Raw genomic sequence first — 14,475 nt, forward strand, 5'->3', positions numbered from 1 at the left:
GGTGTACTGCTAGGACACTGTTACAAAACTCAGCTAGTTCACTCACACTAAAAGATTCTTCTAATGAAATGGAAAAACAGTAGGTAGGCCAGTAGAGAAAATAAACATATAATTCACAACAAAGCTTTAGTAATATAAAACACAAGAGGAAAATTCTCACAAGAATCCTGATATAGAGATTGTGACAGCACCTGGAGTATTTTTGTCCAACTATGGCAATTTTGATTGATTTACAACCTACTATATATTTAAGAGTGTTTTGTCTGATTGATCAAGAACTCCTCCGGAACAGCAAGAACTAGGGCCACCAAATTTGGTATACAACTTCCTCTTATCACATCCTAACGCAATGTAAGGATTTGATTGTGTCAGGAAAACAGGATGTGCTTGGAATGGGATTGCGTCTCACAAAACCAAACCGAAAACAGATGGAATTACCAAATCAAGTACAAAACAAAAAGCAGTCAAGTAGCGCTTTAAAGACTAGCAAAATAGTTTATTAGGTGAGCTTTCGTGGGACAGACCCACTTCTTCAGACCATAGCCAGACCAGAACAGACTCAATATTTAAGGCACAGAGAACCAAAAACAGTAAGCAAGGAGGACAAATCAGAAAAAGATGATCAAGGTCAGCAAATCAGAGAGTGGAGGGGTGGGGGGGAAGGTCAAGAATTAGATTGAGCCAAGTATGCAGACGAGCCCCTGTAGTGACTCAGAAAGTTCCCATCACGATTTAAACCATGTGTTAATGTGCCGAATTTGAATATAAAAGTCAGCTCGTCCACTTCTCTCTCTAAAACGGAGCGATAATTTCTCTTCAGTTACACACATACTTTGGGGTCATTGACAGAATGCCCCATTCCATTAAAATGTTGACTAACTGGTTTGTGCATCTGGAGTGTTTTGATGTCTGTTTTGTGCCCGTTGGGGGGGGTCGAGAGAGTCAGACTGTTGTTCATAGGTGTGCTGGCAAAATTCCCCTAGCAACAACAAAAGAAGAAGAACTCTATGTGGACTCCCCCTGAGGGTCGTAGTGCAAGTCTGGACTTCTACGTACATTGCTTCCGCAACCGTGCTCAGTCTGACATTATACACAAACAATGCCAAATGAGACACAATCTCAACTATGCTGAACGCTATGCTGTCCAGAGTCTCAAAAATAACCCAGACATCATAATCAAACCAGCTGACAAAGGGGGTGCTGCTGTCATCCTGAACAAGGCAGACTATGAACAGGAGGCAGCCAGACAACTCTCCAACACCACATTTTACAGACCTCTCTCCGCTGATCCCACTTTGGAATTCCAAAGGAAATTACAACAACTACTGAAGGAACTCCCTGCTGCTACTCGGGACCTCATTAACTCAGACTCACCATCTGAGCCACAGCCTGGATTATTCTATTTACTTCCCAAAATCCACAAACCTGGAAACCCTGGATGCCCTATCATTTCAGGTATTGGCACCCTTACCACCGGACTATCCAGTTACATGGACTCCCTCCTCAAACCCTATGCCACCAACGCTCCCAGCTATATCTGAGATACCACTGACTTCCTGAGGAAATTACAAAACATCAGAAAAGTTCCTGATAACGCCATCCTTGCCACAATGGATGTAGAGGCTCTGTACACTAATATTCCACATAAAGATGGATTACAACCAATCAGAAACACCACCCCTGATGCCACCACAGCCAATATGGTGTCTGACCTCTGTAACTTTGTTCTCACACACAATCATTTCCGTTTTGGGGACAATTTATACCTCCAGATTAGTGGAACTGCTACGGGCACCCGCATGGCCCCACAATATGCTAATGTATTTATGGCTGAACTGGAACAACGATTCCTCAGCTCTCGTCCCCTATTACCCCTCCTCTACTTAAGATACATTGATGACATCTTTATGATTTGGACCCATGGTATAGAGACTCCACAGAGAATTCCACAGAGACTTTAACAATCTGCACCCCACCATCAACTTATGCCTCGATTACAACATGCAAGAGATACATTTCCTGGACACTACAGTACTAATTAAGGATGGCCTGATCAGTACCACACTGTACCGAAAACCTTCTGATCGCTATACTTAGCTACACCCTTCCAGTTTCCATCCTGCACACGTGACTAGATCCATTGTTCACAGTCAAGCTCTTAGGTACAATCGCATTTGCTCTGATCCTACTGACAGAGACCAAAAACTACAAGAACTTTACCAAATATTCATAAACCTGAATTACCCACCAGGAGAAGTAAAAAAACAAATTGACAGGGCCAGACGAACATCCAGAGACCAGCTACTCCAAGATCGGCCCAAAAAAGCCAAGAACAGAACACCACTGGTCATCACCTACAGCCCCCAACTCAGACCACTGCAACGAATTATTAAAGACCTACAACCTATCCTTAATCAGGATGCTACACTCCAGAAGGCCCTGGGTGACATGCCTGTTCTCTCCTACAGACAACCTCCCAACCTCATGAGGATCCTTACCAACAGCCACAGCCTATACCCCAGGAACACCAGTCCTGGAACCTTTCCCTGCAACAAAGCCCGCTGCCAGCTTTGTCCACATATCTTCTCTGGAAATACCATCACTGGACCTAACCAGGTTACTCACAGAATCACGGGCACTTTCTTATGCTCCTCTACTAACATCATGTATGCCATCATGTGCCAACAATGCCCAGATGCTTTGTATATTGGACAGACTTCTAACTCCCTTAGACAAAGGGTCAACGGGCACAAAACAGACATCAAAACACTCCAGATCCACAAACCAGTTAGTCAACATTTTAATGGAATGGGGCATTCTGTCAATGACCTCAAGGTATGTGTGTTACTGAAGAGAAATTATCGCTCCGTTTTAGAGAGAGAAGTGGACGAGCTGACTTTTATATTCAAATTCGGCACATTAACACATGGTTTAAATCGTGATGGAACTTTCTGAGTCACTACAGGGGCTCGTCTGCATACTTGGCTCAATCTAATTCTTGATCTTCCCCCCCACCCCTCCACTCTCTGATTTGCTCACCTTGATTATCTTTTTCTGATTTGTCCTTCTTGCTTTGTTTTTGGTTCTCTGTGTCTTAAATATTGAGTCTGTTCTGGTCTGGCTATGGTCTGAAGAAGTGGGTCTGTCCCACGAAAGCTCACCTAATAAACTATTTTGCTAGTCTTTAAAGTGTTACTTGACTGCTTTTTGTTTTGATAGTGTATAGACTAGCACGACTTACTCTCTGTTACAAATCAAGTACAGTGCTCAAAACTAACATAACTGAGCAAACACTGAAAGAGACTGAACCAAGATGAGCCAGAAAAAAAAGGGATGAACCTGGAATAGGATTGCTTCTCAATAAACCTTACAGACATGAAAGAAAATGGAGAAACTAAGGCTGCATCTACACTACAAAAGACATTTTAATTTAAGGCAGTTATCTCGGTATTACCTCATGACTGTCTTCACTTTAAATACAATTAGCTCAATTTATGGAGCACTAATATCGAGATTACAATGTCGTCATTAGCTGATGGGTGTAGCGTCAAGCTTGAATTCAATTGTTTGATTAAAGACCAGTGTGGAAGCACCACGTCTTAAAACTGAATGTATTAGCCTCCAGAGGTGTCCCGTATGTAACCCACAATGCTCCTCAGAGCTCCGCTCTGGCCACTGCTTTCCAGGTGCACAGGAATTAGGTAACAGGAAGACTGTGAATTACAAAGCGGGAGCAGCAAGCCTGTGGCTGTGGGCTCATATTTGTTTGAGAGGCTGAGAAATGTCTTTCTTTCTTGGCTATTAGTGATCTGAGCCCACCTAGCCATTACAAAAGTCCCCTGCAGGGAGTTCATGGTTCTGTCTCTACACTTGTTTTTTTTTTTTTTTTTTTTTTTTTTTTCCTGTGTTGCCCAGTGCTAGCCACTGCCCCACTGCACCCCGTGTCGTGCTTGCATAAGATGCCGAGAAACTTCTCAGTGGTTCACATGTATGTGCGAACCCCCTCACTCCCCAGTAGGTGCCATGCAGCTGGGATCTTTTCTGCACTCAGCCACATCACGTGGGCAGCCCCCCGACCAGGAAAAGGATGTGCTGCCATTCGGTGCTGACCATGCTGCCAGGCAGCACCAAGCCACAGACTGCGCGCATTTAGGGCTCCAAGCGCAGGAAAGAATTTCAGGGGCTTGCAGCCGCCGGGGGACAGGGAAGTCTCCTCCAGTGACTAAGATACTCAGGGGCTTGCTGCTGCTGGGGTGGGGTGGGGGAAGTCTCCCCCATGGCTAAGACTGTCAGGAAGGAACACCTCAACTGGCCCCCCACTGAACCCCCCCACGCCCCTAGCAAGGGACAGTGGCGCTTGCAGCCGCTGGAGGGAGCTGTCCCCTGGCGGCTAAGATACTCAGGGGGCTATTTCAGCGACATTCCAAGGGGCTCTGCAGCCCCAGACCACTGCACCGCACCCCACCCGCACCCCTCCAAAAAACGTTTTCAGGAGCTTGCTGTCCATTGCGGACACCTGCGGTCTGATCTCTCTGTTATAAAGCCTTTTGATAACATTTCCTATCTGTCTTCATGCTTTGACCCCCTCAGAAACACGGGAGGGAAAGGCCAGTTGAGATTCCTGTTTGCGTGATAAGTTCACCGTGTGAGATTTCACTACTATCACCCACATTCGCAATGTCTGTGTAGTGAAGAGGGAAGTCAAAACATTTTTTCCTACACTTTTCTATCCTCTTTCTTCTAACTTTGACAATACATTCAGGGTCCCTGTATTATTTTCAGGGATCAAATGCAATCATGGGATGGGGGGACACTCAATGGACGGCCAGTTGAGAATTCCACCACAGAAGGGACAGATTTCTGCAAACTTTTTTGCCATCTCTGTAGATAACCTATTTTTCCTTCCTTCAGACGAGGAAAATGGACATTTGTTTATTAATCGGAGGGGAACGAGGAAAATGTAGGTTGGAAAAATGATGTCAAAGACCAGCGAGCATACCCAGAATACTACGGGGATGAGGAAACTGTGGGATAGGGTCCCACAATGCACTACTGCAGCAGTCAATGTTAACCAATTTGAATGTGGCAGCAATAAGTTGACGTTGTGAGGAGTATGTGCGGAGGTGAGGATGCTCAAATTCAAACTTACACATTCCAGAATTACAAAATGGATATTAATAAATCTGAATTTATCTCAAAGTGTAGACACAGCTGAGGAGTAGTGTTCTGGTTTGGCACTGCTAAATCAATGCTTAAGGTTTGACAACTAGAAGAAAATGCTATTGGAAACCAAATTGACTACGGCCCTATTTTGTTACAAGATAGTGCACAGTAAAAGTTTATGGGGATGAAGACAAAAAATAAACTTGGTGGAATGTGCCTTTTAAAAAAATTATTAAACAAATTAAACATACAAAATACAAACCTTTTTAAAGAAATACAAAACATAAATTCACTTTATAAAAATAGCACTGCGTTTTTGAAAAATATAATCACTTAAATAAAACATTCACATTTAAAAAAAAATCTAAGTGGGTTAAGAACCTGAGCAATGCCAGGTAAATCTGCTAGTTTTACGATAAAAGTAACAAGAGGCAATAGAGAGAGCTTCAGTATTCACTCGTGTGGAGTGGTAAATTGTTCTTCTCTGCACTGCTGGGCATACAGCTGCCTGCCCTTGGTCCAGGTTTCCATCAAAGAGATCGCTTTCCATCCTTGGTACCCCAATCACCCCTACATCACAGCCTCTCCATTTCCCAGGTCTATATCAACCTTTTTGGGGCGGTCCTGGCCAGGTAACGACCACTTCACCTGGACAGAAGGAACTTTGTGGCCATCCTGTGCCACTACCACAAAAAATGTTCCATCACAGCCTGCATCACCTTCAGCCACCACAGACCCTAAAGCAAATGCAGTAGGGTCTCAACATTTGCAAACTTAATGTTTGCAAATTCAATTATTAGTGAGTGGCCGCTTCCCCAGGGTCTCCGGGCCAGATTGCTGGCAGCCGCCGCTTCCCCTAGGGCCCCGGGCTGGAGTGCCGGCAGCTGCTGCTTCCTCCGGCGCTCTGGGCAGGAGCACCAGCAGCCAGGCTCCAGGTGGGAGCCATATTTGCAAAATTCAACATTCGCGAGTGTGCTCAACATGGAACCCTGCCGAATGTTGGCACCCTACTGTACATCCTAGGACAACACTTTTTACGGATTAGTAATTTTTGGTCCTGGAGAGAATACAATAGCCAAGATAATTATGCTTGAAAAATACCAAGCCATCCTAAAGAGGAATTCTTTTGCATTGTGCGTTATTTTTTAGATGTGCATCAACAACAGAGATTTCAGTTAATTTTGAGCAAGTTGTCAAGTCAGATCATGATACCATGATATGTATTGACTGAATCTGTAAAACATTTTGGTAATATTCTCTATTGGTTTCTATCCTGCATATATCAGTATGCTCATTCGTGTGAGCACGGGGAGATCTCCTATGCCTTTATCTTGTCTCTCATTCTGCAGAGCACTGCGTTTTTATTCAACAGCAATTTCAAGATGCCTAAAATTTGATAAACAGACAAATGGACATATGCAACAGTCTTAAAAAATTATTTGTTTCACGTATGTGGAACACTCTGATGACTGACCAGATTGAATTTAAAATCATTAAATACTATTTTAGAGAAAAGACAAGGGGGCTTGTTAGCAACCCTGCTCTACCAGCCATGGTCACTGAAACCACATGTGAATGTTTGATATGATATATGGATTACAGCTTAACACGTACTGGTTGCTGGGCGCATCCACAGAGCCTCTGCAGACTGTTTATCTACATTGGCACCTACCTCATAAAATGGTCTAAAGTACCAGGAATATCAAGAATGCTCTACAGAACTCAGTTACCTTCAGGTCTTCTCACCACAGTTACAGAGATGCCTTACGTTTGTAAATCACTGTATGTTTGGGATAGCAGAGGCCATCAACTGATCAGAGAAAAATGTTATCCATTGAGAATCTCTTACCACAACCTCCTCGCTTTTTGCAATCCTTGGCACGGAAATCAGTCGAAACTGATTGCGTTTTACTGCATCGTTGCCATCAAATATCTTTAATGTTTGTTTACCTAAAAAAAAAACACCACACCAAATGGCTACATTACAACAATAACTTTTAATAATATAATTATAACATATGCAGGTACACATCTCATAGAGCTGGAAGGGACCTCGGGATGTCATGGAGTCCAGTCCTCTGCCCTCTTGGCTGAACCAAGCACCATCCCTGACTCTCTTTTTTTTTTTTTTAAATCTATTTGCCCCAGATCCTTAAATGATCTCCTTGAGGATCCAACTCACACTTCTGAGTTTAGCAGACCAATGCTCAAATCACTGAGCTATCGCTTCCCCATACAGTCAAGCCACAATAAGAAGTATGTATGCAACCAGTGACCGGAAATACAACTTAGAAGGATCAGCTTTGAATCAGTTTTAAAGAGTAACATATATTTTTATTTTCTTAAATTTATGTTTACCTTCCTGCTGTCAGGCTAAAATGTAACTCAGTTAGGGGGAAATGAACTAAACATTTCTTTCAAATGTCAATTTCACCTTCAGTTTTTCACCCAAGTGTTTTGTCCATGATTTTCTATCCATCGTTCCTTTAATTTCAAATCACCTTAGTCTAACTTTTACCCATTCAGCAATCTGGAACCCATGCTAACAGACTGATGCCTTTAGAATACCTGTGCCGAGTCTCATGACTATAACTTGGAGAACAAAACATTGTTTAAAGTAACCAATCTCTACAAGCCAATTAAATGCAATAGGGAAAATTTCTAAGAATTACAATTTTTTTAAAAATTGCTCCACAAATTTTTAAAAATTAAATATTTTCCTTATTTGCATTATATTTTAAATCTAAAATCATCAACAAAAACTGCAACAAGTCAAGTACTAAAAGTATAAACCAAACTAATACTTCCCAAACGGTGAAGAATCAAAGCTTTTGGGTTCAGCCCTCCCAGAAATTGAGACAGTGGTGGAATCTAGTACATTCCCCTGAACATTTTTTTTAAATATACGTTAACTGCACAAATTTTAAACAAATTCTAACTCTGCTTAGCAATTTTACAGAATGCTTTGGGGGTAGGGGAAGTTAAGCTGGTGTGAGACCACCAACCAATCCTACAGAGTCAGTTCTTGCCACCTCTAATGTGGCAAGTCAACGCGGGAGTCAAATCTGTTTCATTAATAAGGAGCTATAATATGAATCATGCCATTACTACACAAGAGTTGTTACCTTGTCTCCTGCACAAAGGACACAGAGTGTTTGCTCTAGAGGAGCGACTAACAGGTTGAATTGTAGGCTCTTCATTGGCAAAACTATCCAAACTCATGGTCAACCACTCCTCATCAGGGGTCCCTGTAACCTGAGCACTTGGGTGGCCGCCCAGGAGAGATTCAGGTGCTGCCTGGCTGATTAGCAGAGCACCCAGAACCGGCAGTGTGTATTTCTATTGGTGGTGCACATGATGTGGTGCACATAAAATTTATTCTTCACTTGGATGGAAAAATTAGAGAGAATATTACTCCTCATGAATTCACAGCACACTAGCAGGGTTGCAAACCAAGCACAACCTGTCAGGAATGTGGTCAAACACCTTTTACCCCCAAAATAATAATCCTTTTCATATCTTGATATCAGGCATGTGCAGAATGAACCCTCAACAGAAATAAATGTATGAGTAATTCATCTTGCATTTCTTCTCTCTCCTGGAATTAGCTCAGCATACACCAACAAGGACTTCAGGGCCTTTGTCCACAAATAATCTTGATAGCTATGTTCTACGCATGGGGTTAACCCATCCGACACCCCACAGAAAGAGGACAGCTGGCACCCAGACGCTATGATGATGGGCAAGCTAGCAACGTTGACAAGGAACACACAGTCGGGCCACTTCGGTATGTTGCTGCAAGCTTTCAGAGCCGTAGGAAACATGGAAACAACATTCTAGGGATCATCTCCACTTCTACTGTCTGTTCTGTCACCACAAGTCACAGGGATAGTTTGGAAATCGCCCATATCAAATTATGCTCAGAACAGGCAGAATCGTGCCAAATAAGAGGTTTATATGCCCACAGTCCTCACTATCTTCTACCTACATTGTACGGATCCTGGCTATGACTTGGGGGAAGGCGGTTTATCTGTTAATTAGGTTTTTCTTTCCTCTAGGATTTCGTCCGTCCACCTGCAAAGACATTTTGCCTCCCCGTCCTGCTCAGAACTCAAGAGCTATTGCCTGTTAAGGCACCAGTGTCTTTTGGGCATGGCTCCGTGAATAATGTAACGTATAACATAATATTGCCGGCAAAGGCATTCGTGCAGTGTTATGAACAAGTTCCCCTCAGCGTGGCAGGGATAAGCAATACAGACTCAGGTCTGCTCCTCAGGCCCCGTGCCTCGTATTCATTAAGGCAATATTGTCTAAACGGATGCGAGAGCCCAGATCTTGTCTGTATTCATTTTTTCCCACAGTATGTTCTATGAGCATGAACTTCCATGCACAAATGCCTGCAAGCATCCTGTTTACTCTCTTTGTTAGTAAGCCGGCTGCTGCAGCTATGAAAGAAACCAGACGTGGGCATAAAAATTCTCCAGCTCTGTGTGATGACAAGCAAGGAGAGAGGAGCCATGTTAAGCAGCCAGGCTGCTAGCCTGGTGCAGAAGGCTCTCATGGCAGGAGGAAGGTGAGAGGCTTTCACTTGTTAAAAAGTCTACAGTTTATTTCAATTGGTCTTTAATCCAACGCTCTTCTCCAGGGTCTCCCTGCTATTTGCCCCTCCCTCCATCATGAGGGTCTTTCCTCTTGCCGTACTATTGCAGCATAGATGCTGCTCCTTTCACAGCCTATCCCCGTTGCTCTGAACGTCTGCCCTTCTGAGGCTGAGCTCATGACATCTGCAGGAGCTGGTGACCAACGCATGTGAACCGTGATCCACCAGAACCAGGTCACCAAGCCAGCAGCACCGGAGGGAGAAAGACATGTAAAAGCAGAACTCTAAACCCCCACCAAGACACTGAACACTCTGTGGCATGTGCAAGTATTCTCAGAAAATAGAGTTTTACTGGAGGTTTCTGCTTCTAGAACACAGGTCTTCCAACGTACAGGTTGAGTCCGGCACCTTCAGGACCCAACCAGGGTCAAACCAGAGAATTTGCCGGACCACGGGTGATCAGTATTGTCCAGCAACATTTCCAACACTTCCACTGCTTACCGGGCTCTTAGAAGACACTGAGGGGCAAATTACAGCTAAATAACAGCACAGAACACGGAGAGCCAAGACTGGTGGTTGTAAACAAACTTTATGGGACCATGGGAAACCTGGCCTCACCCATGGTAAGTGGTTGGTCATCCAGCTAACTAAAATCATACCAGATTACAGATGTTATGGACAAGAGAGTTCCAGATTAGAGAGGTTCAACTTCTATTATTATTAGGAACAGTAAGTGTAGTCAAGGACTGGGTGTTATTGTGCTAGGGGTTGTACAGGCAGCAGCTGGGCAAAATGTTTTGCTTGAAATACTTCTGTGGAAAAAAGTAGCAGCTGAAGGACACTGAAGGAGGTGGTGGATCCCTGGATGACACCAAAGGATCAGTGTGGAAGACAAACATCAACTTCAGGGAAAAAACATCAAAAGATTTTGATGGGAGATCAGTATTGACTAGCATAATACCAACTTGCCCTCTGCTTATTGGGATCTTAGAAGGCACTTAGGGGTAAATTACAGCACAGAACACTGAGAGCCAGGACAGGTGGTTGGAAACAAACTTTATGGGAAACTTTTACAGGAAACTTGGCCATACCGGTGATAAATGGACATCCAGCTAGCTAACATCATATTGGTGTGGACCAGAGTGCCAGACTAGAGAGGTTCAACCTGTAATATATCCATCAGCTCGGAGAGGAATATTTCATTGCTCAGCTTAGTCAAAGCAGCTGTCAGAAGTCAGTTAAGGACCACTAAGCTGTGAGACAATGCGACAAGTGCTCAGTTTTTGCCTCCTTTCCTTAGATGTTTTACAACCATTCTAAGGTACCTGGTCTGATTTTCCATGACAAGGGGGAAATGTACAACATTGTAATGTAATGTCTCTTTCCTGGTGGACCTTCCTTTGGGCTCAAGCTTCCTTGGAGAAAACTGCAACAAACATGCAAATTAATCCTTAGGGCTGTGACATTGGAAAGTCGACTATTGCTCTGAACATGTCCTTATCTCCTAATGCAATCAAGGCCGATACAAATTTCCCTAGTAATCCAAGTTAGTGAATAAACTGCTTGGAAACAGAGTTGTCATTGTGTGGGGCCAGTCATCTGAGACTACTGTCCCCCTTCTCTGCTTGAGAGACTCCACAGCAATTCTCGGTCGATGGTACTCCTGAGCATTCTGCTTTGTAAACCAAAACACAGCTGAATGGAGTCCATTTGCATCAGAGAGGGTTTACAAAGAAGACACGTTTTCAGAAGGAAAGCTCTGTAACCATCCCTTGAGTTCAAGGACATTAATATTCCCTAGCTGAGTGCATATTTACTGGTTAGAAAGGTGCATTCTTTAAAATGATGAAGTCATCCATCACAAAAAACAAGCCTTATCCAATGAAAATCTTTTTTGTGGATTTATTCACCATAGTCCACCATTAACAGTATGTAGACGGATGCTGGCATTACAAGTTGATGAAATATGTTTGCTTTACCTCACTTCAGCTGCTGGGAATGAGCCCATGCAAGACCAACAGAAGAACGGAGAATGCCCTGTCAGCTCATGAGAACTAGAATGTCTCTCCAGATTCACCGCTGAACAGGAAAAGTCTTCCAGTAGGACTTGCGTTGTTTTTTAATGTTATCGTTTCTAGAGAGGGGCTTTATGTGTATGTTAATGACTGTACTCCAAGAGAAAGATTTGTTTCATTAATTCTTCCCCATGACTGACCAGCAAGTCCACATTCTCAAACAAACCCCACACTTTTTGTGCTGAAGCTACTGCTCAATGCACGTAAATATAACGTCCTCTTTTACCACAACTTAGCCATTTGCACAAATTTTTCTATCTCGGGACAGGTGGAAACCCACAACAATGGGGGCATTATATAATTCACATGCATACAACTTGCCTGACTTCTTTTCTCTTGAAGAATGTATTTAAATATCTGTCATTTAGGCTAGATAAGGCTGCACTTGGTTCTCTCTCCAACTCTCATTGTTAAAGGACAAGGTCAGGAAGCTCAGCTGGGAAAAGAAGTTGGCATGTGGTTTAACCAAAAAGTTCTTCTTTTGACTATGTACCAGTAACTACCAGATGATTTCTGATAGACGAGTTATGAGCTGAGGTATCATGTAAACAGCTCCTTGCCCCAGAATTTTTTTTCCCATCCTCAAGCCTTTAGATCTCAAGCCTCTTCTTAACAACTAAACTGTAATTTTGTCTTCCGAAAGCTGCACTTATCTCTTCTATCAATGGGTGCTTTCAGAGTTGTTACATTTAAAGAGCAGAACTGGGTTTGGTTTATTGGATTTTTTAAGCAGGAGACTCCTGAAAGATCAATTTTAGGTACTTGGTTTATCCAGGCAAGAAACCTGATTCAGAAAGACTAAAACACTGAGGGTTTGTCTGCAATATCACAATTGGTCAACCTAAGCTACCTAATTAGAAGTACGTTAGTAGCGCGACTCAAACCGATGTAACTTAGATCTACTCACTGTGGAGCCAATACTAAGCTATGTCAACAGGAGATACACCCCCACTGTCTCCCTTTACTCTTCTTGCTCTGGTAGAGTACCGAAGTAGCCAGGGTGGTGGCTGGGGGAGCTATGGTTAATTTAGCAGATCTTCACTAGAAATCTCCTGTTATGAAGAAACATTAGCAACAATGAGACACTAAAGACTGATTTTTTTTTTTGATTGCTTGCCAGACTATGACTGTCATTCTAAATCTCAGAGGGGAGCCATGTTAGTCTGCAGCTTCACAAAAAACAAGCTGTCCTGTAGCACCTGGAAGATTAACACATTTATTTATTATGTATGAGCTTTCGTGGGTAAGACCCACCCCAACATCAACCTCGGCCTTCATCATTCCACACAGGTGTCCATTTCTTGGACACCACAGTAGAAATCAACAATGGTCAAATTAATACCACTCCATACCAGAAGCCCACCACTACTACCCTTAGCTACATCCCTCCAGCTTCTGTCCAAGATAAATCACATGATCCACTGTCTACAGCCAAGGCCTAAGGTATATACATATTGCACAGAACTGGAAGGGACCTAGAGAAACCATCAAGTCCAGTCCCCTGCACTCACAGCAGGACCTATCACCATTCCTGGCATATTTTTTTTAAATCTAACCAACCCTAGGCCCTTGGAAGGCCCCCTCAAGGATTGAGCTCACAACTCTGGGTTTACCTGGCCAATGCTCAAACTACCCAGCTATCCCCCCCCACAGATACAACCCTATCTGCTCCAATCCCATTGCCAGAGACAAAGATCTGCAAGATTTTTACCAGGAATTTGTAGAAGTTAATTATTCACCAGGGGAGGTAAAGAAAGACTGACAAGGCCAGACGAGTACCCAGAACCCATTATACGCCCCACAAGGGAAATAACCGAACACCCCTTGTCACCACCTGGGCCCCTCAGCTTAAATCCCTCCAGTGTACCACTGGCAATCTACAGCCCATACTTGAACGCAATCCTCACTCTCAGAGGCCTTGGGTGACAGGCCTGTCCTCTCATGCAGGCAGCCACCCAACTTCCAGAAAACATTCACCACACAACACATCACAGAAACACTAGCCCAGGAATCCATCCCCGCAACGAGCCCCGTTGCAGCTCTGTCCGCATATCTATACCAGAGGCACCAATGCTGCACCAAACCACGTCAACCACACCATCGAGGGCTCATACACCAACGTGACACATTCCATCATGCACCAGCAACATCCTTCTGCCATGTGCATTGGACAAACTGGATAGTCTCCATGCTGAAGGGTGAATGGACATAAATCCGACATCAGGAATTGGAATGCATGTAAACCTATAGTAGGTAGGGCGACCATACCTCCCTTTCCCAAATACGGGACAGGAAGATATGGGGGCAGGGGTAGGGGGGAGCTGGCTGACCAGCCTGAGCCGCGGATGGGGGCACAGGCAGGGGGCTGGTGTGGGGTGGCTGGAGTCCAGCAGGGAGAAGGCTGCGAGCAGCTCCTCCCTGGGGGCCAGGAGAAGCCAAGGGACTCCGGCCAGGCGAGGGGTCCCACCCACTACCAACCCCCCACAACCACAGCCGCCCCATCCCCCAGCTCACTGTCAGTTCCCCCTGCACCAAACCCACCCCAGGCCAGGAGAACCCCAGCCAGGCCCTGTGGGGCAGGGCGGGGAGCAGTGCAAAGCCCAGCCATGCTCACTTTGACCCCAGTCCACCATGGCT

General features: G+C 44.2%; 1 protein-coding gene across 1 annotated transcript in view; it reads right to left on the bottom strand.

Moving 5' to 3' along the window:
- The window catches only part of DGKQ (diacylglycerol kinase theta), a 133,831-nt gene that overhangs the window by 47,998 nt on the left and 71,358 nt on the right, over positions 1 to 14,475 (bottom strand). The window contains exon 8 of the mRNA XM_074994552.1: positions 7,013 to 7,113. Within this exon, the coding sequence (XP_074850653.1) occupies positions 7,013 to 7,113 (101 nt within the window). The remainder of the gene's footprint in view (positions 1 to 7,012; positions 7,114 to 14,475) is intronic.

Source organism: Carettochelys insculpta, chromosome 5 (genome assembly GCF_033958435.1).
Source record: "Carettochelys insculpta isolate YL-2023 chromosome 5, ASM3395843v1, whole genome shotgun sequence".
Lineage (NCBI taxonomy): Eukaryota > Metazoa > Chordata > Testudines > Carettochelyidae > Carettochelys > Carettochelys insculpta.